At 41.9% G+C, this 24342-nt stretch overlaps 1 protein-coding gene across 6 annotated transcripts in view; it reads right to left on the bottom strand.

The window, feature by feature from the left end:
* LRP1B (LDL receptor related protein 1B) overlaps nt 1–24342 on the bottom strand; it is a 2172167-nt gene that overhangs the window by 747025 nt on the left and 1400800 nt on the right. For all 6 annotated transcript variants that reach the window (XM_073634235.1, XM_073634238.1, XM_073634240.1 and 3 more), the window contains exon 28: nt 2675–2806. In XM_073634235.1, the coding sequence (XP_073490336.1) occupies nt 2675–2806 (132 nt within the window). The remainder of the gene's footprint in view (nt 1–2674; nt 2807–24342) is intronic.

Below are 24342 nucleotides of genomic sequence, written 5' to 3'. Positions count from 1 at the left end.
GAGTAAATCCCTGCAAATTAAGCACTAAACCATAGCAGTAAATCAGATCTTTAAAATGTAAAAAAACATGAAATGCTGCCAGGTGACCTAGAGGAGAAATTCCATCTAATGCAAAAAATAGAAGAGAAAAGACACAGCCCCAAACCTACATAATGCAATAAGTCAAATCCAGAAAATGTACTAAAAAAAAAGGTAAGAAATGCACTCACAAGGGTTAAAGTAACATAAGGATGATGAATTACCGAGTCATTGCCACCATCCATTTGTCACTTTAACCCCTGTGATTGCATTTCTATTGTTTTTTTCTCTATACTATTCTGTTATTTTTTATTCTATTCTTTTCTAGTCTATTCAAATTAGAATTTCTATTCTATTGATTTTTTAATTATATTCTTTTCTATTTTATTCTTTTCTATTTGAATTTCAGAAGATGGCTATAGTCTTTCTATTTTTTTCTATTTGTTTATATTCTATTCTATTCAATTCTTTTCTGTTCTTTTATTTTCTATTCTATTTTATTCTGTTTTACTCAATTATATTTTATTATTTTATTTTCTGTTATATTCTTTTCTTCTCTATTATATATTTTTTTCTATCTTATTCCTTTATTTTCTATTCTATGTTGTTCTCTTTGGAAATTGGAAAACTTTTCAATTTAGAAAACGATTACAATTCGAAAAATATTAGAGTTCAAAAACTTTTCGAATTTGAAAGCTATTTGAAGTCGAAAACTATTTGAATCGATTCAAATTTGAATTCCAAAAATTCAAATTGATTAGAATATTAATAAACAAAACGAATTCCGAAAATGAATTAAATGAGTTAAACGAATTTAACTAAACAAATTTATGTAAGTAACAAACTGAAATGAAACTAAACACATATTTTTGTTCTGCACATGTCTAGCTGGTTCTTAACTATTTCAGGCACTAGGCATGACTAACACTCCCCGCAACCTCCCTCACCCCTCACCCCACCCGCGCGGGGACGCTGGGGGGTGGGGCCCGGGGTGTTGTTAGTCTTGCCTAAGGCCATGCAGGTGACAGGATCAGAGAGCAGGCTCACCAGACTCAGCAGCTACGTTCAGAGTCATGCCTCCTCCGCTTCCTCCGCTGATCTCATGCCTGCCTCCTCTGTCTCCCCAGCTGTGCTCGCCTCCTCCGCTGACCTCATGCCCGCCTCCTCTGTCTCCCCAGCTGTGCACGCCTCCTCCACTGACCTCATGCCCGGTGTTCTGCCGAGAAAGTTCCTCTCGGCGGATAAGGACCCCCCTCTACTGCACAGGCGCAGCGCCTGCGCAGTAGGAGCCGGCGGAAATAGCCGAAGTGAAATAGAGTAGAAATCAACTGTACACGGCGCCTGTAAGAGGGCCCCTCTCGGGCTCGCTTCGCTCGCCACTCTTCGGGCACGGCCTCGCTGCGCTCGGCACTTTTTTATTCTCCCTCTAGGTCCACTTGGATGGTGGGGCTTGAACCTGGACCTAGGGCGCAGGCGCCGTCTACAGCTGAATGGAGTTTTTCAGCTTCGGCTATTTTCGGCGGCTGCTAGTCGTTGGTACTGCGCAAGAGCAGCACCTGCGCAGAACAGGGGGGTCCTTATCTGCCGGGGGAACTTTCTCGGCAAGACACCGGCTCCTTTGCCTCCCCAGCTGTGCCCGCCTCCTCTGCTGACCTCATGCTCGCCTCCTCGGCCTCCCCAGCTGTGCCCATCTCCTCCGCTGACCTCATGCCCGCCTCCTTCATCTCCCCAGCTGTGCACGCCTCCTCCGCTGACCTCATGCCCACCTCCTCCATCTCCCCAGCTGTGCACGCCTACTCTACTGTGCCCTCCTTACAGACTGAGCTGCTGCTGACCTCTTATGTAGCAGCCATGACAGATGTCCTCCATGGCTGATGCTTTCTCTGCAGTCAGTCAGCGCCCCAACCCTGTGTAGGGCCCCTCGTGTTCCCCAGCCAGGTAAACGGGGAAGTCAGCGGGTCTTGACTGCACCCCCTAGGCAGCAGTGCGCCCTAGGTGGCTGCCTAGTTCACCTAGCAGGAGTGCCGACCCTGCATACATACAGAATTTCCCCTCCACGTTTTAACGCGCTGCCTTTGTGATCTGCTGCGGGTGTCAATACATTGGTAATGGCACCCCAAACACAGACCACAAATGCAGTGCATTTGTCTGCCCTAGATTGCATGGTACCGTAGTACCATGCGATTTGGTGTGGTGCATTTTTGAAAAGTAATGGCTGCGCTACTTTTCATGCAAACTGGTGCGATTTGCAGCCCATTCATATGAATAGGATGCAAAATTGCACCACACTGAACTGCACAGGAATCACCTAGAAACATGCACAGCACTCCACGGACTGCGATTCAGCCCACTAGTCTTTTCTGCATTAGTGTTAGGCTATCCATACTATGTATGATCTCAGGTTGTGTTCATTTATGATCCTTCTGTCTACCTGTTACATTTATTGTGTTATATCTCACAGCCTTATGACATGCTTGGGCGGATTTCACAGATGGCTGGTATGATGTGGACTGTTGATCTTGTTGATCCTTTCTTTAGCTTACATGAATGATGGCCGGAGTTGGGCTTTAAAATACCAAATCAGAGGCTTGGACCCTGGGGGGAGGGGATTTATAGAAAAGATGAGATTTGAACCAAACTTAGCGTTAATCCTTACCTTGGCATGTCTTCTTGTCAGAGGAAAGCTTCATCAGGTGTGGACAGCCACAAGCCGCGGTTCTGTTGAAGTTGATCAGGCACAGATGAGAACACGGGCCCCTTCCATTGCCAGCGGCGCAAGGATTGGGAGCTGAAAGGACAATATGAAAATGCTTAGACTTGTTTATACAGGAAAACACAGCCAATGCAAACAAATACATACAAACCATTTGTTTTTAATAGGAAAGAAAATTTGACATAAATAGACAAAGGAGCAGTGGCGACCTGTCCATACGGGGCGCAGGGGTACTGCCCCTCTAATCCATGCGCCCAGCCCCCTAATCTACATGCAGGACGCCGGGCACATGGATTCCAACGGGTTTTTTTTTTTGAAGCACATGATTAGAGCCTAAGACTCTAATTGGCTTAAAAAATAGGTGGGCTCAGGGCGCAGTGCACTGCGCCCTGAGCCCGCCCAGTTGTGTGACATTAGCAAATTAATATTCACTATTGTCTTCCTGATTCTCCTCCTGGCCAATCAGGAAGCAGCTCCTGAGACCCAAGTGGCCAGGCAGTCTTAGGACTCCCAATCGTGTTTCAGGACACACTTTCTGTTCAGCTCAGAGGAGAACAGAGAGGAGAATGGCCCAGCTCTTCATTCCCCCTGCCTCCTATGTTAAGGTTAGTCTCCGCAGCCACCTTCTCATTTATCTAACACCCGGGGGGGGGGATCACTGGTGAGCTTGCGGCAATCGACGCCTTGCCAACAGCCAACTGTCTCCCGCGGGGGTGGGGGGATGGTGGGTGTGCTTGTGGCAATCGCCGTCTTCCCATCCACTGTCTGTCTCCCACGGGGGGGATGCTTGTGGCGATCATATCTCAGCCGGTTCAGCAGGGACCAACCAAGATTGGATCCATCTATGGGCAGGCTGGTTGTACTAAAGTCAGTTCAGGAATCGACTTCAGTACAGCCAGACTGTTGAATTTTTTGCATGCAATTACTGCCAGTGGCAGTGATCATTGTGTTCTGCCGGCAGGTAAGGCTCCCCACCAGCAGAACATGATAACGCTGTGGGAGGGATTCCCCCATCAACACAGTTGAACGCTTTTCTTTCCTGCAACCGATCATTTCTACAACCGATCATGCTTTTAATTTATTCTATGGATTATTGTACTTTGTAATGAAGATTTGTATATTTTAATTTCGGAGCTTAGTTGTCTGTAGTGCCAACAAATAGTCCCTGCTCTTTGGAGGGTATTCTATTTCTATCTGACTTTAGGATTAAGGCAATGCCACCTTCCCACCATGTTCCTATATACAATTTAAAAAAAAATGCAGCTGTGCAGGGCTCCTCCCACACAGCCTTGTCATTCATTCACATAGTTCTGTGAATAATGAAGTACAAGTCCCATCTGCCACTGTAAAGATGGCTTGTAGTTGTCAATGGTTCTCAAGGTTCTCTGGCAGTTCCTGAAGCTGAGTAGCTGTCTGCCCATACGGAGAGTTCTCAGCAGTGCCTGACATCCAATGATCGCAGGTGCAATGCTCGGCAGATTCTGTTGTCAAAAAAAAAAAAAAAAATGCACCTTTTTTTATCTGCAAAACATGTGCATTTATTATTTTTTTAAAGGTGAAAATATCCTTTAAGTCTGCTATTTTTCAACTTCCTTTAACCACTTCAGCCCCAGTGATGTGGCACTGTGTTACTTTAACTGACAATTGCGCGGTGGTGCAATGCTGTACCCAAATAAAATTAGGGGCCTTTTTTCCCACAAATAGAGCTTTCTTTTAGTGGTATTTGATCACCTCTGCAGTTTTTATTTTTTGCACTATAAACAATAAAAGAGCGATAATTTTGAAAAAAAAATATATATATATTTTTTACTTTCTGCTATAAAACATATCCAATAAAATAAATAAAATAGTAAAGTATAAAATTCAATTTCTTCATCGATGTATTCTGCTAAATATTTTTGGTAAAAAAAATCCCAATAAGTGTATATTGATTGGTTTGTGCAAAAGTTATTGCGTCTACAAACTATGGGATATTTTTATGAAATTTTTATTTATTTTTTCTTTTACTAGTAATGGCGGCGATCGGTGATTTATAGCGGGACTGCAACATTGCGACGGACAAATTGGACACCTAACTGACATTTTTGACACATTTTTGGGGACCAGTGACGCTAAAAAAATGCACTGTTACTGTACTAATGACACTGGCAGGGAAGGGGTTAACACCAGGGGCGATCAAAGGGTTAAGTGTGATCCTCAATGTAAACAGACAGATCCCTGTTCTGTCAGGGAAGTAGAGAGAGATCTGCTGTTCCTAGTGATAAGGAACAGCAATCTCTCGCCTCCTCCAATCAGTCCCCTCCCCCCACAGTTAGAAACACTTCCCTAGGGAACACTTAAAGCCTTGATCGCCCCCTAGTGTTAACCCCTTCCCTGCCAGTGACATTTATGTAGTAATCAGTAGCTTTTTTTAGCACTGATCGCTGTATAAATGTCAATGGTCCCAAAAAAGTGTCAAAAGTGTCCGATCTGTCCGCCGCAATGTCGCAGTCCCGCTAAAAATCGCTGATCACCGCCATTACTAGTAAAAAAAAAAACTGAATATTGAAAATGCCATAAATATATCCCCTATATTGTAGGCACTATAACTTTTGTGCAAACCAATTAATATATGCTTATTGCGATTTTACCAAAATGTAGAATACATATTGGCCTAAACTGATGAAGACATTTTTATTTTTTGGATATTAATTATAGCAAAAAGTAAAAAATATTGTTTTGTTTTTTTTTTGTTTATCGCTTTTTTTGTCTATAGCGCAAAAAATAAAAACCGCAGAGGTGATTAAATACCAACAAAAGAAAGCTCTATTTGTGGGGTAAAAAAGGACGTCAATTTTGTTTGTGTACGTCGCACGACCGCACAATTGTCAGGTTTTTTTTTATAATTCAATTTTTATTCAATTTTTTACATTTAGGACAAACAATACAATCCTGTACAAAAAGATATGTAGAAACAAAGAAAAAAAATAAAGAGTAGACTGTATATATACACTTTTATCTTTGCTCTTCTACCTTAAATCACTTTTCTCAATTGTATTGTTTATCTACTAAACCCTTCTATACAATATTTAGAACCCACCATCCCCACCCCATCCAAACAATAAAATAAAAAAAATAAAGAATAAATAAATAAATTTAAAAAAAAATAAAAAACCCCAACCAAAAACCAACCAACAATTGTCAGTTAAAGTGACGCAGTGCCGTATTGCAAAAAATAGAAGTAGATATATTAAATTTTTGTTGTTGGGTTAATACTATTTTCAGGGGTTAAATGGCACAGATAAAATACAATGAATTGTTGTTTTCGGTCCTAACACATCATACTTAACTTGCCCAAGGTATGCAGTATGAACATTTTTTTTTTTATTATTGATTTCAGCAGAAAATAAAAGGAAGCAGCATTCTCTCGGTTTGATCTTTAACAATAGCCGCGTCGCTTCTTTGGACAGACAGCAACACCCACAAGACAGAAATTAAGTGTTTGGTTTCCTGGGTGGATGTTACTTCTATTGACAGGTATGAAAACAAAATTAAGCCTTTCTGCGCTATGCAAGAGACACCTCGCTGTGATCTGTGTGCTCGGGATGAGAATTGCTTCTTGAAAAAAGGAGCATCCAAGGGACGCCCGAGTCGGTTTTAAAAATTCCATCTCAAAAAAACTCTAATATTTAATTCATGCAAAGGAATAAAAGGCATCCTGGTAAACATCGGAGCTTGCTGAACGATGCTTAATTCATCAAAAGAAAGTACTTCTTGGTGCTTGTATATAAATGTTACTGTATTGAGAAGATGGATAAAATCTATTTATGTATCTGCTGGATGCAAAAAACAGAAAGCCAGTTATATTTTCAGGGCTCCCTTATGGTGACAGCGATCAATACGCACTTCAGATTCATACGCATAGAGGGGGAATTATAATTACTCAGTGTCAGTGTGAATCCTCTTTATTATTTATTGGAGCAGCAGGTGTAATGATATTGACCACTGGGTGGCCTGTGCTGCATTATAGAAAACACTTGTCGATTTGTATTCACAGTTACGCCAATGTGACAAGACCAAAATGCCACAAGGCACCATTATTGTGTATTGTCAGAGCAGCCATCCTTGGGTTCTAATTATTGAGATATTCTGGGGTTGATTTACTAAAGACAAATAGACTGTGCACTTTTGCAAGTTCAGTTGCTCCAGAGCTTAGTAAATGAGGGGGAGCTCTGCTGAATTACATCATCCAATCGTGTGCAAGCAAAAAATGCTGTTTTTTTCATTTGCCTTGCATGTGATTGGGTATTCTTTGTAAAGTGAAGCTTCTCCCCATTTGCTAAGCTCTGCAAAAGTGCTCTTGCAAAGTGCACAGTCTATTTGACTTTAGTAAATCAACCCCAATGCTTTTCAGATTGCTTGAGTGTTGGCATTCTGTATTGTTCCACCCAGTACTCATCGGGACATGACAGCAAAAAAAAAAAAAAAAAAAAAAAAAATGAAAATACATCAGCCGAGGAATCAACAAATCTTTTAATTGAGCCTGGGAATGTTGGGTTATTTCAGTGGTTATCAACTTATGAGCTAAATGGAGCCTCAAATGTGGCCTCTGACATCACCCAAGGGCCACACACAGGGGTTGATTTACTAAAGGCATATGGACTGTGCAATTTGCAAAGTGCAGTTGCACCCTACAAGAGCAGTTGCTCCAGAGCTTAGCAAATGAGCAGAAGCTCTGCTGACTTCCATCATCCAATCATGTGCAAGCAAAAATGCAGTTTTTTTTTTTTTTTTATTTACCTTGCACGTGATTGGGTATTCTTTGCAAAGTAAAGCTTTACCTCATTTACTAAGCCACTTGCATTGTGCAGCTGCTCTTTGGAAAGTGCACAGTCTATTTGCCTTTAGTTTGCGTTTCCGTTGATTCGTAACAATTCATAATTTTGTAAGACGCGAGTTTTCATATTCAGGCTTGTTCGTATTTTTGTAACAGTTATGTTTTTGTTGATACAAAATGATTCGGAATTCCATTAGTCTAATTTTCTTTGATACGAAATTCGTCATTTTGTTACATAATAATTTTCGTTTATTCGGTACACTACTCGTAATTTTGTAATTGTTACTTTTCTGAGATTGCCTTTTTCGTACTTTCATAGGAAATAAAGAATAATGATCCGATGCTTGCTTTTCTAATAAGTCCTGTACTTACTCCAGTCTACTCCCTCAGTCACCAGACCTGGCTCAGTCTCCTCCTCAACTGAATCTAAAAAGATTCAGGAATGCCGTGTGACTCAGACACAAAAGGGATAAGCTGATTGGTTAAAGATATTAAGTAAGATACATCACTCATTAATAAACTGCCCATTCAAAAGAATGATTAGAGAACACAAAATTACGAACACACATATTAAGATACACTTACACTGTCCATTCAAAAGAACGATTTGAGAACACAAACAAACGAAATTACGAACAGACGAAGAAATAAAAATACGAACACATGAATTAAAATACAAAATTACGAACAGACGAAGAAACGAAAATACGAACACATGAATTAAAATACAAAATTACGAACAGACAAAGGATTGAATATACAAAGTGCAAATCATTCGTTATAAATGTCATTTTCTTTCTTTTACTGTTTCAGAGTTTCATATTTTTGTAAGTTTATCCGTTCGCAAGTTCGTATTTTCACATGTTCGTTATTTTGCTTATTCGTAATTTCATCATTTTCGTATTTTGGTTCTTTCAGCTATTCGGATGTTCGAATTGATCCGAATGTACAAATACTAACAAATTCGTACGAAAATCTATTCCTTACGAACCAAATCGCACATGTCTAGAATTGGATGCGGGGGTGCGCAATGGTGTGAACCCAGCCTCAATTGCCTTTGTAATTGCCAGAGTAGTAAGATGACCTGGATATTCTGATACAGATATCTCTCCACCGGTGTCCCGGAAAGATAGAGAAAACATAATTAAACTTGCCACCAATCACAGAGAACTGCAATATATAAAGTGTTGGGTGGAGTTGATTTTAAATCCAGTAAAATAAGAACAGTATTTTGGTATTTCTTCCACCAGTTGGGAGATAAAACTTTTAGAACACCAACAGAAATAGTTTTCTTCAGACAATGAACTTGTAAAAACGAGAAAAAAAAAAAGATATAGTAAAACACTATAATTCATGGCTTTTAATTAGTAGAAGTTAATATATCAGAGCATACCTAGCTCTGCTGGCACTCTTGTGGAGAGCATTTGTAATGTGCAGTCCTCAGTGGAGCTGTATCTACTGATGCCAGTAATGAGATTACTTGCCCAACCCTACAACACTTGCTGATTTCACACTATAAGTTTGATATAGGGAATTTTTTAAGAGATACAAAGCAACTTGGATTGTCCCATAGGAGAATTACGTTTGTCATGAAAATAATCGCTCTTTCCATGAAAATAATTGCTTTATCTTTTGGAAAGCTTTGTACACTACTTTAACAAAATAGGTTACAAGAAAGAACAAATCAGGAGAGCAACAAAAGGTCCTTCTTGTATTACGGATTGTGGGGAGGTGCAGTAAACATTCAGAGTCCAATTGCATAAAAACAGAACTTTATTGAAATTGAAGCTCAGCAATGCACAACTAGCCTGGTGGTAAGACAACCTCACCAGGTGGCACTCACAAAACGTACAGTGATACATAATAGCAGTGGGTCCCAGGTGTGTCGACAGCATCTGTCTTAATGTGGCCTAGCCGGTCTATACCGACATGAGGGGGGGGCTTCCAAGAAGGAAGGCATGTCCTTGAACTTTCCCTACTCGTCTGGAATCCCTCCCTGATGCTAAGCACTATCCCTGACAGATGGTTGACCTGTACCCACACGCGAAATGCGTGCCAAACCTGGGAGCCAAGGTCTTAAAGTGATAGTAAAGGCAATTTTTTTTTTCCAAATACCAAACATGTTATACTTACCTGCTCTGTGCAGCAGTTTTGCACAGAGTAACCCCAATCTTCCTCTTCTTGGGTCCCTCTCCTGGCCCCTACCTTCTGCTGAGTGGCCCCAGAGTAAGCAGAATTCAACAGGGGCACCCAAGCAGGCTCACTCCTGAGCCGCTGCTCTGTATGCACAGAGCCAATGCTCAGACCCTCCCCCTCTCCTCATTGACTCACTGGCTGTGATTGACAGCAGTGGGTGCCAATGGCCCCCGCTGCTGTCTCTGCCAATGGGGAAAGAGAGTCCCCGGAGAGTTGAGGCTCTTGTGCACATCACTGGATCATGATAAGGCTCAGTTAACTATTAGGGGGGGACTGGGGGGTTACTGCACATAGAATGCATGAAGGTAAAAAATTGTAAGCCTTTAGAATCACTTTAAATAGCCTGTCTGTTGCAAGATGGTCACCAAGGTCACATGGGACACCAGAATTCAATTGAATGCTACCTCCCTGTAACTGAGGCGATCATAGAAGAACTTGGCTCCTCTCGACTTCCCCCTCCACCTGCATTGCGCTACAGATGATGGGCGGCACAGTGGTGTAGGTCGCTAGTTCGAATCCCAACCACGACACTACATGCCTGGAGCTTGCATGTTCTCCCTGTGCCTGCGTGGGTTTCCTCCGGGTACTCTGGTTTCCTCCCACACTCCAAAGACATGCTGGTAGGTTTATTGGCTTCTGTCCAAAAATTGGCCCTAGTATATGAATGTGAGTTGGGGACCTTGGATTGTGGGCTCCTTGAGGGTAGGGACCGATGTGAGAGTGCGATGTATGTGTGGAGCACAGTGTAAATTGACGACGCTATATGGGTCAACCTTGCTAACTATATAACTGTATAACTACATGAGCGCCACCTACAGTGGAGAAAAAAGACTGCACCTGCCTACAGAATTATGTACAGTAAAACCTTCATTTGCGAGCATAATTTGTAATCCAATGCACTTGTATATCAAAGCATTTTTTTTACAGGGTATAAAAGAGAAGAGAGGCACCTCTAAGTGTAGCAATATGCTAAATGTTGTACCTTCATTAAATGTAACCATATTGCTACACTTAGAGGCTCCTCTCTTCTTTTTTATACTGCAGTTGTGACATGACGCTACTCTTATATCAAGACATTGATTGTATATCAAGGCAAAATGTATTAAAACATTTTGCTTGTCTTGCAAAACGCTCTCAAACCTAGTTACTTTCAAACCAAGGTTTTACTGTATTTAGACTAGAGTCCCCTGTTTTAATAAAGCCCAACCAGACAAAGTGGGGATGGGTTAATGCCACTGTCAGCACTTTATTATCATCTGTGTCTGTAGGTGTGCACAGCCTATTGCATTCGGGTGTGCACCTCAAAACTCCAACACATATGCGTATATGACATATTTACCGGCCTCTTCCCCACTCTTCATCCTGAAACAATGGGGGGGGGAGCAAGGGGGACCCAGGCAGCAGAAAGAAGAAGAACAGAAACAGGAAAGGTGGTGGGGGTGGCATATATCGGTACCGATCCCCTGTATTTTCCACCCGTGGCAGTTGAATGTCGGCAAGAGGGAGAGAAGGAGAAGCCTACTTTCAGCTGCAGCAGGAGAAAAATACAGATAGGTTTGACAAAATTCCACCCCTGCTGCCCCTCCTGTCCAGGTTGTAGGGGACGGCAAAGAAGGATTACCTGTCCCCGGCCCACGATCGATGGGTAGATCGCAATTCACGGGTTGCCAACCCCAGGATTGCCAATGCCCAGGCACACCCCTTGTGTATGCCTATATCTGTGTCCTAGTTGTGTTACCCTCACTTCCTGAATTTTGAAACCTCATAAAACTATGTTACTTGGTACTTAGATAAACAAGAAATGTGTTAATACTTTTCACAGACCTCATTATATATGTAATTTTTACTTTATGCATATTTTTCTCCTGGAGTCACCCTTGAAATAAAGTCCTTTGTGTATGTCATTGCTCTCCTACTATGCATCATCAGGTATAAACTCCATGCACCAACTTCTCAGCAGGTAATTTATAGGGCAAAGTCCCTAAAGATTCAGTAATATTTCTCTTTTAAAATTGCTTTTGCCTTCTCATCCTAATAATATTCCTCACTGTGAAATACCCAGCTCTCACGGCAGCGTAGAAAAATATTTCAGCTGGGACATTATAACTCAAGGTTTGTGAGAGCGTTCCATCTTCTTCTGGGCTCCGTTTCCCCAGATGATAAAACCACACTCTGCTTCATTCACTTAGAAAGGTTATGTTTATTATCACCCAATGGGAGTTTAAAGGGAATGTATTATCAAAAACTTAAAAAAAATAGCCAATACCACCGGCGGCTGGTGAGAAAACACTTCCACACCATCCCTCAGCTGGGTCTCTCTTTCCTCCTCAACTGTCCAGCTTTCAGGTTTGATGTCCAAAACAGGTACATCAATATTCTCTATATCTATGAAGTACACAACTAAAAGACAGGTCTATATTGCTATCCATGTTAGCATGCATTGCTTATTTTCAACACAAGTCGAAAGACGTGATGTGATCCCAACCAGACCAAGTATTTCTGTTACATTTTTTAACGTACTTTAGAAACATGAATTTGGAAGCTGTGGGCAGCATAACTTTGTTTGCACAAGCCAGCCCTGCATTTTTAACCCCTTCGTGCCTAAGGGTAAAACATTAATGCCTAAGCCCAATTTTGTGACTTTGACATGTGTTAGTAAAACCATAGATATCATCACAACTAGTTTGTGCATCCAGGTGGATTATACCGCAGTTTTTTTTCAGGACAAATTGGGCTTTCATTTGGTTGTAAATTTGTGATTTTTTTTTTTTATTATCGAAGGAAACCCCCCCAAAAAAAATATTTTAAAATTTAGCTGTATATTTCTTGTTACTACCATAACCTACCACCAAAGGAAATACAAGAAAAACAGAAATGGAAGGCGTGCACACCTAGTGCATTACCAAAGATAATTTAATAATAAAAATGTTTTATATTAACTAGTTCCATACAGGGCATTTTCACCCCCTTCCTGCCCAAGCCAATTTTCAGCTTTCAGCGCTGTCGCACTTTGTATAACAATTGCGCAGTCATACTACACTGTACCCAAATGAAATTTTTATCATTTTTTTCCCCACTAATAGAGGTTTCTTTTGGTGGTATTTGATCACCCCTGCGTTTTTTATTTCTTGTGCTATAAACAAAACAAGAGTGACAAGTTTGAAAAAAAACACAATATTTTTTACTTTTTGCTATAATAAGTATCCAAATTTTTTTTTTTTTAAACAAATTTTTTCCTCAGTTTAGGCCAATACGAATTCTTCTATATATTTTTGGTAAAAAATATCGCAATAAGCGTATATTTATTGGTTTGCGCAAAAATTATAGCGTCTACAAAATAAGGGGATAGATTTATAGCATTTTTATTATTATTTTTTTTTTACTAGTAATGGCGGCGATCTGCGATTTTTATCGTGACTACGATATTGCGGCGGACACATCGGACAATTTTGTCAAATTTTTTTTTTTTTTCACATTTATACAGCGATCTGTGCTATAAAAATGCATTGATTACTGTATAAATGTGACTGGCAATGAAGGGGTTAACCAGGAGGGGGCGCTGTAGGGGTTAATGTGTTGCTAGGGAGTGATTCTAACTGTGTGGGGAGGGTATTCACAAGGGGAGGAGACCGATCGGTGTTCCTCTGTACAAGGAACACACCATCGGTCTACTCCCATCTGACAGGACATGGATCTGTGTGTTTACACACACAGATCCACGGTCCTGCTCGGTTACCGGGCAATCAAGGGGGGCCTGGCGGACATCGCGGCCGCCGGGCACGCGCACCGGGACCCGAGCAATTTGGCGGGCGTGCGCGCCCCCTGGGCTGCCTGGTAGGCTGCGCCGTCATATGACGGCGGCCCAGAACAACAGCTGCACCGTCCCACTGTCATATGACAGCGGGCGGGCAGCAAGTGGTTAAAGTGGGTACTCACAAAATGCAACTGACAAAAGGCCATAAAAACAATGCATGGACATGCACAGAACACGGGGTACAGCTAACGCGTTTCGGGGGCGCACCTCCTTCCTCAGAGCTAGGCTACCCCATCTGAGGAAGGCAGCATCCACCCAGCTTTGGATACCATATATACCTTTCACACCACCATTTTATTTGACATCTGTTACTCCACACCTTGGAAGACCTATTAGCACTGGAAGTGAGTGTGTTTTTTGTACCACCAAAGGAAAACCCAAATTACATTTTCCTGCTTCTGACGATTACAGCCATACCACATATGTGTATGTTAGGTGTTGTATGTATCCGTATTATATCCCAAAAACAATAGTGGGCATTTTGCATTTCTTTTTATCCAATCTAAAACACACTGACCCTTATACTAATTAACCACTTGCCAAACAACCGCCGTCGTTGCACTGCGACAGGTCGGCTCGTTCCCACAAATTGCCGACATTGTACGTCGGCTCGGGAACTCTATTTTGTGGGCGCGTGCACTAGGGTTGCCACCTGTCCAGGATTCACCCGAACAATCCGGGTTTTAAATCATGTGTCCGGGTTCCAATCTGCCTAAAACCCGGACACATTATTCAAATGGGGCTGTGGCTTCACAAGCAACCAAGATAGTTACACACAAATCTGTTGCTGTCCGGGAGCTGTGGGTGGCTGTCTGGGGGCAAGTTCCACATCAATGAAAGGCGGGGTGATGATGTCAGCAAGGGCAATTTTGCTACACTCACTGTTCACCGTGGCACGATATGAGCCCCGACTGGTGGAGGGCTGCAGTGATGGTTGACTTTCTACAACTTTCTCCCATCTCCCGACTGCATCTCTGGAGCTCAGTTGCAGTGATCTTTGGGTTCTTCTTTACCTCTCTCACCAAGGCCCTTCTCCCCCGATAGCTCAGTTTGGCCGGACGGCCAGCTCTAGGAAGGGTTCTGGTTGTCCCAAACGTCTTCCATTTAAGGATTATGGAGGCCACTGTGCTCTTAGGAACCTTAAGTGCAGCAGAATTTTTTTGTAACCTTGGCCAGATCTGTGCCTTGCCACAATTCTGTCTCTGAGCTCTTCAGGCAGTTCCTTAGACCTCATGATTCTCATTTGCTCTGACATGCACTGTGAGCTGTAAGGTCTTATATAGACAGGTGTGTGGCTTTCCTAATCAAGTCACAACTGGACTCAAATATAGAACCATCTCAAGGATGATCTGAAGAAATGGACAGCACCTGAGTTAAATGAGTGTCACAGCAAAGGGTCTGAATACTTAGGACCATGTGATATTTCAGTTTTTTTTTTTTTTTTAATCTGCAAAAATGTCAACAATTCTGTGTTTTTCTGCCAATATGCGGTGCTGTGTGTACATTACTGAGGGGAAAAAAATGAATTTAAATGATTTTAGCAAATGGCTGCAATGTAACAAAGAGTGAAAAATTTAAGGGGGTCTGAATACTTTCCGTCCCCACTGTACATTATTTGTTTTGATTTCCGCAGCACTTCCGGTTGTGGCTGCCTAGGCAATTGACGTCATTAGAATATCCTGTTGACTTCTGGGATATCGGCATCATTGATCCCAGGAGTAATAGGACATCCTGAGCATTTAACCAGGAGGTGCATGCTGGCCAATCAGTAGTACAAAATTTAAAATATGACTGGGAACCAGCTTCACATGCCCACAGCTGTGATGGCCGTTGCCGGAATTTTACCAGTAGAGGATAAAGTACACATTTGGCAAGTGCTTTTTATATGCACATGTATGATAATATCCAAAATACATGCAGCAATTCCAAATAATCAAGAAGATGGTTTTACTTAAATTATGTTTAGCTCCTCTTTAATGCTCAATTGAACCCTTTGTATGTATTATTGCAAGGCAGTCAGGCAGCATATACAGTAATAAATGCTGGTCTTTTATTTTATTTTTTTGGTTGCTAAATGTTGCAGCAAAGGGTTAAAATACCTTGGACGTTCAGAACACTGCTCACACACAATGCAACGGCCGGTCTCTTCAACGTGCCTCCATGCACACTGCTCTAATCATCAGCACCATCCTTTCCTGGATAGTGTTGTTGATTGAAGCACTGTGCAGAGGGGCATGAGTCAATAGTGTTTCAGGTGAGCAGAGATAAGGAGAAAACAAGCAACAAAAAGCCACGCGAAAGATCCTCTAAGACACTGGTTCTTCAGCTTTTTTGAGTGACCTCTTTAAGAATCTTATAAAGCAAACTATAAAGAAAGCTATGAACCCCCTTCCTAGAAAAATCCACATAAACACAACTTTGCATGCAATGAATATATGCACTTTATTTTATTGAAATGTGATTGCCTCATACATACACTATATTACAGCTTTTACACGCACATGAACTTTAATGGCATCACAGTCTTAGCCCGTAGGGTTAACTATCGAGTTGGCCCACCCTTTGCAGCTATAACAGCTTCACCTCTTCTGGGAAGGCTGTCCACAAGGTTTAGGAGTGTGTCTATGGGAATGTTTGACCATTTCTCAAGAAACGCATTTGTGAGGTCAGGCACTGATGTTGGACAAGAAGGCCTGGCTCACTGTCAAGTTCCTTCACCTTAAACTCGCTCATCCATGTCTTTATGGACCTTGCTTTGTGCACTGGTCCAAATCATTTGGTGGAGGGAGGATTATGGTGTGAGGTTGTTTTTTCAGGGGTTGGGTTTGGCCCCTTAGTTCCAGTGAAGGGAACTCTTAAGGCGTCAGCATACCAAGACATTTTGGACAATTTTATCCTCCCAACTTTGTGGGAACAGTTTGGGGATGGCCCCTTCCTTTTTCAACATGACTGCTCACCAGTGCACAAAGCAAGGTCCATAAAGACATTGATGAGCGAGTTTGGGGTGGAGGAACTTGACTGGCCTGTACAAAAGTCCTGACCTCAACCTGATAGAACACCTTTGGGATGAATTTGAGTGGAGACTGCAAGCCAGGCCTTCTCGTCCACATCAGTGCCTGACCTCTCAAATGCACTTCTGGAAGAATGGTCAAACATTCCCATAGACACACTCCTAAACCTTGTGGACAGCCTTCCCAGAAGAGTTGAAGCTGTTATAGCTGCAAAGGGTGGGCCAACGCAATATTGAACCCTACGGACTAAGACTGGGATGCCACTAAATTTCATGTGTGTGTAAAGGCAGGTGTCCCAATACTTTTTGTAATATAATGTATATGACATACACAAAGTTTGAATAAAGTAAACAATCTTGACAAAATCCCACTTTTTTTCATTACAAAAATTAAAGACAATCATCTTCTACAAATGAAATAAAACAATTAGAATTCTGCTCAAATCTACTAAGAGCCCTTGCACACTGGGGCGGTTTGCAGGCGCTATTGCGCTAATAATAGCGCCTGCAAACCGCCCCGAAAGTGCCGCTACTTTCATTCCAGTGTGCAAGCCCCGAGGGCTTGCACACTGGAGCGATGCGCTGGCAGGGCGGTAAAAAAAGTCCTGCTAGCAGCATCTTCGGAGCGGTGAAGGAGCGGTGTGTATACCGCTCCTGCCCATTGAAATCAATGGGACGGCGCGGCTATACCGCCGGCAAAGCGCCTCTGCAGAGGCGCTTTGCGGTGATATTTAACCCTTTCTCGGCCGCTAGCGGGGGGTAAAACCGCCCCGCTAGCGGCCGCATACCGACGGTAAAACGCCGCTAATAATAGCGGCGTTTTACCGCCGACGCCGCCCCCCGCCCCAGTGTGCAAGGGCTCTAATACTACTACTAGAAAATTGGAATTAGCACTTGCTATTATGGAGTATCACAAGGTTGTGTGGAGGACGATGATACAAATTGAAATGGTAAACATGGATCAACGAGTCAAGAGACACTTAGCAGTTGGTACAGTGACACTGTGTGTTTTCTTTCATTTCTTTCATAGCAAAGCATTGCCTGGGATAAGAAGGAGGGCTGTATCGTTAATGTAAATGTTATTTTTTATCTGATCCTCACAGACCCCCTGAAACCCATCAATAGACCACTTAGGGGTCCACGAACCCCAGGTTAAAGTGATTGTAATCGATTACCTAGAATAGAAATGAAAGGAAAAACATTTTTGTATAGATATAAAATAAAAAACATTTTAAACACCTTTTTTCCTTTTTTTTTAATAAATGTAGCGATAGCAGACTATAAGTGTAATATTATGTGCCTTCCCCATCATTCATCATCTATAGTTGTATCTCTTTAGTGCTGGACGCCAGTGATTGTCATCATATTTGCAATCCAACCCACTGGATTGTGGGATGAGTAGTCGCTTTGACCGGTGGTTCCATTGCATAACTATACACCAGGACTACATATCCCAGGGATCCTTGCTACCATCCAAGGGACTTCTGGGAGAGACTATAAAGGAGATAGGAGTTCTGCCACGCACTCTCTTCTTCCTGGGTCTCGTGTAAAGCATATCTCTCCGTGATGGGGAGAGAGGGGTTGAGGCTTACCACCTGGTGTCAAGAAACTCCAGCCCGGCCTCGTAGGGGCCATCTCTGCGGCTGTTCGCCAGACATCTTCATGGCATCCGCTCAGCAGCTCAACACCCTGTTTGTTCACACTCCGCACACGTGTGTCATCGCTGGCGGCTCCATCGGCGGACATCTCTTTCCGGGTCGCTGACTTCAAGTCATCTAGTTCGGACCAGTCGTTGGTGAGAGGGCAACCGCCCACCTTCTGCATTATTTCCCTGGTAACTTTATTGGAACACTGTGTACAGACACCTTTACACGGGAACACTTTACTGCACTTCTACTTGAACACTGTACATAGACACCTTTACCTACAACCACTTCAAGGAGTACAATTAGCCTGTTTAAGCCAGTCAGTCTGTTCATCCATCACTGTGCTTTATTGGATATAATCTAATGAGCTCCAACTGCCGGTGAAGACTATCAGGCCTGCACCATGGACATTGTTGTTGTCACTAATTAAAGGGCCCTACACCATCCTTATTCTGTCTGATCTCTCATTAGGATTTAAAGGTTGAATATGTCGGATTTAAAGGTTGAATATGTGGGGTTCCCCTTAAAGAGTAACTACTTTCATTAAACACTTAACCATTCATTGTCCTTCAGGTCATGCTACAGGTAGTACCGTATTTTTTGGACCATAAGACGCACTTTTTTCCCCCAGAAATATGGGGGAAAATGTCCCTTCGTCTTATGGTGCGAATATACGACAGGCACTGCCCGCCACCGCCGCTGGCACCGCCCCCTGCCGCCGCTGGCACCGCCCCCTGCCACCACTCGCTTCGCCTCCCGCCACCACCACCGGAAGAGAGGCAGGAGAGTGGGGACAGATTTCCAAACCCCCACATGGACCTTGGGCGAGACAGAAAACAGGCCACTATGGGCCTGATGGAGGAGGGAGAAGTGCCAGCTGTCCCTCGGGGAGCCCGGCATCATAGAGGCAGAGAGAACGCAGGGCCGGGGACTCTGACAGAAGCGGCCGGAGGAAGAGGCGAAGGTAGGAGTCGGCTCCCAAGAACGATGGCCGGGTAGGAGGGCGGACCGAGGATAGGAGGAATAGGCAGGCCGCTGGGATAACATCAGGTAAGGCAATGGTCACTCTGCATTTCTATGGCATGGTCACTCTGCATTTCTATGGTAATGGTCACTCTACATTTCATGGGTACAGGAAAATATTTTAGTACTTCATTTGGTTCAGAATTTTTTTTTCTTGTTTTCAACCTCTAAAACCTAGGTGCGTCTTATGGTCAGGTGTGTCTTATGGAGCGATAAAATATGGTATACCATTGTAAATATATCTATATTGTATCTACATACTGTTAAACTGTTCTTAAGCTGTTCTTTGCGGAAATGCCTCTACTGAGTCTGATCTATTGCCCTGCTTTACAAACTAATACTACTTTGCTACTTCAGCAAAAGCTGAGATAACATAAATCTATTGACTTGTGTGATGTGTCATTTATAGGTGCTTGTGAAAAGAATTCGGAACCCAGAGTGTCAGGTGGGTTGGAAGGTTCGCAGGGTTATGGTAATGCAGATGAGTAGGTAAATCCAAGCAGTGCTCAAGGTGACCATGCTACATAAGTGATCACATTCCCTCTGTTCTCAGCTGCATAAGAGCTGGTGGAGGAGAACCAGCAGTACACTGAGCTTCCCAATGACAGGGTGTACAGGGGGGGGGGGTGAGCACAAGTTATGATCATTGGAGGAGAGCAGGCTGAGTTCCCAGCATAGCTGGATAACTGACCACAGTGTGTTCTCCAGCTTACTGTGGTTAGTTTTGTAATAGGAAAGCAGAGGGACTGGCAGGAACACCAGGGACTTCACACAAATACAAGTATATGGTACTGCAGGCTCATATATGGAATATGAAATGTTGGGGTAACAAACAGTTTAAGAACCCCTGTTCCAAGTGCTCTTTTCACATCTGCACTGGGGGAGGGCTTTTGACAGGTGGTGAATAGACACTATATCACCTTCTTGCCGCCTAATTTAACCTGTAATGTTGCAATACCATGCTACAACTGCGTGTGTTGCAAGGCCCCAAAATGGAATCAACGTGTGGTCGGCAGAGGAGTCCAGTAAATAAAAAGATGTTTCCAAGTGGATTGTTCAGGAAGGTTGGTATTGTGAAGGTTTAAAAGACACCATCAACACATTTTGTGGCTCTTTTTTGGCCACTTTGTCAGGAAAAGGTGTAGAGTACACTTTATTGGGCAGGATCTGTGTGCATTTCTTAAGCGCCAGAGGGGAGGAGCCAGGAGCGCCAGTAGGGGACCCGAAAAGGGAGGTTCATGGGTGCTCTGTGCATTTCCATTGCGCGGAGCAAGTAAGTATAGAAATGTTTGTTTTTTTGTTCTTGTTTTTTTTTTTATTTACCTTTACAATCACTTTAAGCTTAAAGCACTCTACTGTATGATCAGTCATCATAAAGTGATGTGCAAACTGTGCATATGATAGCCATAAACCATTATCATAAAACAGTGCAAAACCTGTAATAAAACATACAATAAGATTTTGGTGCTAATATATAACCCAATCCGCTATAGTGAAAAATTATCCTATAAAAATTATATTAAATACAATATGCCAATCTGAGAAATAAAGCATATATGTGAATAAGTTTGAATATAACTTATAAGTATTTAAGTATGGTAAAAAATGGTAAAAAAAGAGCGCTGTGACCCTCCAAAAACTAAATTAAATTGTGATAAAATTATTCAGTGAAAACCATACTAAAACGTGCCACACTCCTTAAATATATGTGAACAAAATTATATAAAATAATCCAAAATCATATATAAAACCACTCTTATGTAAGTTGCTACTAAACGCAATTTAGGAGAGAGTTAATAGTGAAGATATATCATTCCAGTGACCGAATAAATAATCCCAGCAGTTTATTCCTTAATTACTTAATTGACATGTTCGCTTGTAATTCCTGAATGATTTTAACATCCTGCTTCAGCCTTATTCATCTTGGTCATCTGGTTCTCAAACCCGGCGATTATATGTAAAACAAGCAGGGAAATACATCATTGCGTGGTGAACTGAGTAAAAAGGACACCAGCAAACCACTCAGAAATACACTCACGTGTGCCCTGTTGTGAACAGACATATAAGTATGCAGATTGCAGTCAGCCGCTATGGACGAGACTTAGCTCGAAAGACTGCTGCAGTTCAGCTCCGAATGTCAGACTGCAGTGAACGTCCTAGGCTCCTCCCACGCGTTGCGTCACCTTCACGTGACTTTCTCAAGGATAAACTCGAGATGCCACGGTCTCAGTATTTAAGTCCAATGGCATTCCGGTTACCATGGGTACAGCGTTCTCTTAATAGGGTCATCATTCTGCTTACTGCTTGTGCTTATATGTGTGCTTAGACACAATTTTAATTGATACATTTTAGAAACATTTAATAGTGACAAAATACAAATATTTATAAAAACGATACAAGTAAAACCAAAAATAAAAACAAATTAAAAACTGGATAGTGCGGACGGTGATAGACACCCTCCAGTGGTATAAACTAGTATTACGCACTCACAGTTAGTATAGAGAGGACGGGATAATATATCTCTAATGACAAAAAAACGATAACTAAAACCATCATGGGGCAGCATAAATCATTTCACATACCTTATTGGAACACCACATAGCGCCCCCTTTGGAGCAAAATAGAATCAAATAGTAAAGTGCTTGATACATATTGTACATATAGATCTCTGAACATAAATACATATAATGCTTAGTAGTATTCAGAAAAATTATATAAGGTCGTCATCTAACTTAATTATTTACGGATGGTTAAAAATTAAATGTTAAAATCATTCAGGAATTACAAGCGAACATGTAAATTAAGTAATTAAGGAATAAACTGCTGGGATTATTTATTCGGTCACTGGAATGATATATCTTCACTATTAACTCTCTCCTAAATTGCGTTTAGTAGCAACTTACATAAGAGTGGTTTTATATATGATTTTGGATATTTTATATAATTTTGTTCACATATATTTAAGGAGTGTGGCACGTTTTAGTATGGTTTTCACTGAATAATTTTATCACAATTTAATTGAGTTTTTGGAGGGTCACAGCGCTGGTTTTTTACCAAGTTATGTTCAAACTTATTAACATATATGCTTTATTTCTCAGATTGGCATATTTTATTTAATATAATTTTTATAGGATCATTTTTCACTATAGCTGATTGGGTTATATATTAGCACCAAGATCTTATTGTATGTTTTATTACAGGTTTTGCACTGTTTTATGATAATGGTTTATGGCTATCATATGCACAGTTTGCACATCACTTTATGATGACTGATCATACAGTAGAGTGCTTCAATTTTTTATATATGTTTTACCTATGTTTTGTGGAATTCTGATGACCTCATATTGATAGCAGCTTTATTTTTTATAGATTAGTCATTTGTATCAGGATTTTAGTTTCATTTTATTTATTTATATCCATTACAGCGCTTGGTTTCTAAACTCACTATAAGCTTAAAGCACTCCTCTCTTCATAGAGACTATAGAGGTTATTTATCATTGACATCCACACAGCCCACACCCCGCCTCACACTTTATGTTCCATTAATAAAATAATGAATAAAATAGAGAGTGGAGTCTGCAATGACCAATGGAGCCATCTCTGCTTAATGCAGCAACGTAAAGCTGACCATCACCTAAAATTAAAAATGCCACTTACCCACCTTCTCCCCCCTCCTCTAACTTTAATGTTTTTTTTTTTTCTTCTTTCTGAAAGTGGGTACCTTTTTTTAGGAGTTACCCGCTCCCACTTCTATAAGTGTCGCCTGGTCAAGAATTGCGTCATCTTGGCCCGCTCCCTCGCCCGCAACCTCCTGGGATATGTCACAAGTCCCAGGAGGCAGCTGGACCAGTCTGAAAGGGCCAGGCAATCTTGTACATGTGCAGTGAGTAGCCTGTTGTGAAAGATAATATTACACTATGTAAATTGATACCCAACATGTCACACTTCAAAATTGCGCCCACTTGTGGAATGGCAACAAACTTTTACCCTTAAAAATCTCCATAGGCGATGTTTAAAAAATTGTACAGGTTGCATGTTTTAAGTTAAAGAGGAGGTCTAGGGCTAGAATTATTGCTCTCTTTCTACCAATTGCGGTGATACCTCACATGTGTGGTTTGAACACTGTTTTCATATGCAGACGCTACTCACGTATGCGTTTGCTTCTGCACGCGAGCTCAGCAGGACAGGGTGCATTTAAAAAATATTTTATTTTTTTTCTTATTTATTTTACCTTTTATTTTTACAATGTTTTTTTAAAAAAAATAAAACATTGTGTCACTTTTATTCCTATTACAAGGAATGTAAACATCCCTTGTAATAGTAAAAAAACATGACAGGACCTCATAAATATGAGATCTCGGGTCAAAAATGCAATAAAAAAAAAAAAGTTATTTTAAAAAAATAATTTAAAAAAAATGGCCCTGTAAGAGCTATGGGCAGAAGTGACGTTATGATATCACTTCCACCCTGCATTGTTATGGAGACAGGTGGGGGCAAACTTCCCCTCACTCGTCTCCATGCCCAGCAAGGGTGAAGATCCGATCGCCTCCGCTGCTTACCAGAGCCATCGGCAGCGGCGGAGGCGATTGGATCTTCACCCTTGCAGGGCACCGGAGCGCAGCGGTGGGGGGGACCCTCTCCCGCCTCCGATAAAAGTGGTCTTGCGGCGAATCCGCCACAGAGACCACTATTATCGGAAACCGGACCACCGGCCGAACAAGAAGATACTGGGGTTATGGCAGCTACTGTAGCTGCTGCCATAACAACGATATCCCCCTTCAAAGTAAGGGCATATATCGGCGTGTGGCGGTCCGGAAGTGGTTAAAGTGGAACTAACGGAACAAATACTTACCTTCGTTCCAAAGATCTGACACCTGTGAGGTCCCTTGCTGTAGTCAGCATCTTCTCCCTGGGTTCTTCTGGGTGCCATTTGTTGGATGTTTTGATTGGCTAATGAGGGATGATATCCCTCTGCCTATGCATGGAAGTGCAGTCATTGTGCGGAATGTACATTCCGCAGAGGACTGTGAATAGGCAGATTAGTGTACTTTCTTGCAGATGAGACAAGGCATAACTCTTCTGCAATAAAAAAGCGTTCCTGATAGC

This window comes from Aquarana catesbeiana, linkage group LG06, assembly GCF_042186555.1.
Source record: "Aquarana catesbeiana isolate 2022-GZ linkage group LG06, ASM4218655v1, whole genome shotgun sequence".
NCBI lineage: Eukaryota > Metazoa > Chordata > Amphibia > Anura > Ranidae > Aquarana > Aquarana catesbeiana.
The sequence above is the reverse complement of the archived record's forward strand: the minus strand, read 5'-3'. Positions and strand labels throughout refer to the sequence as shown.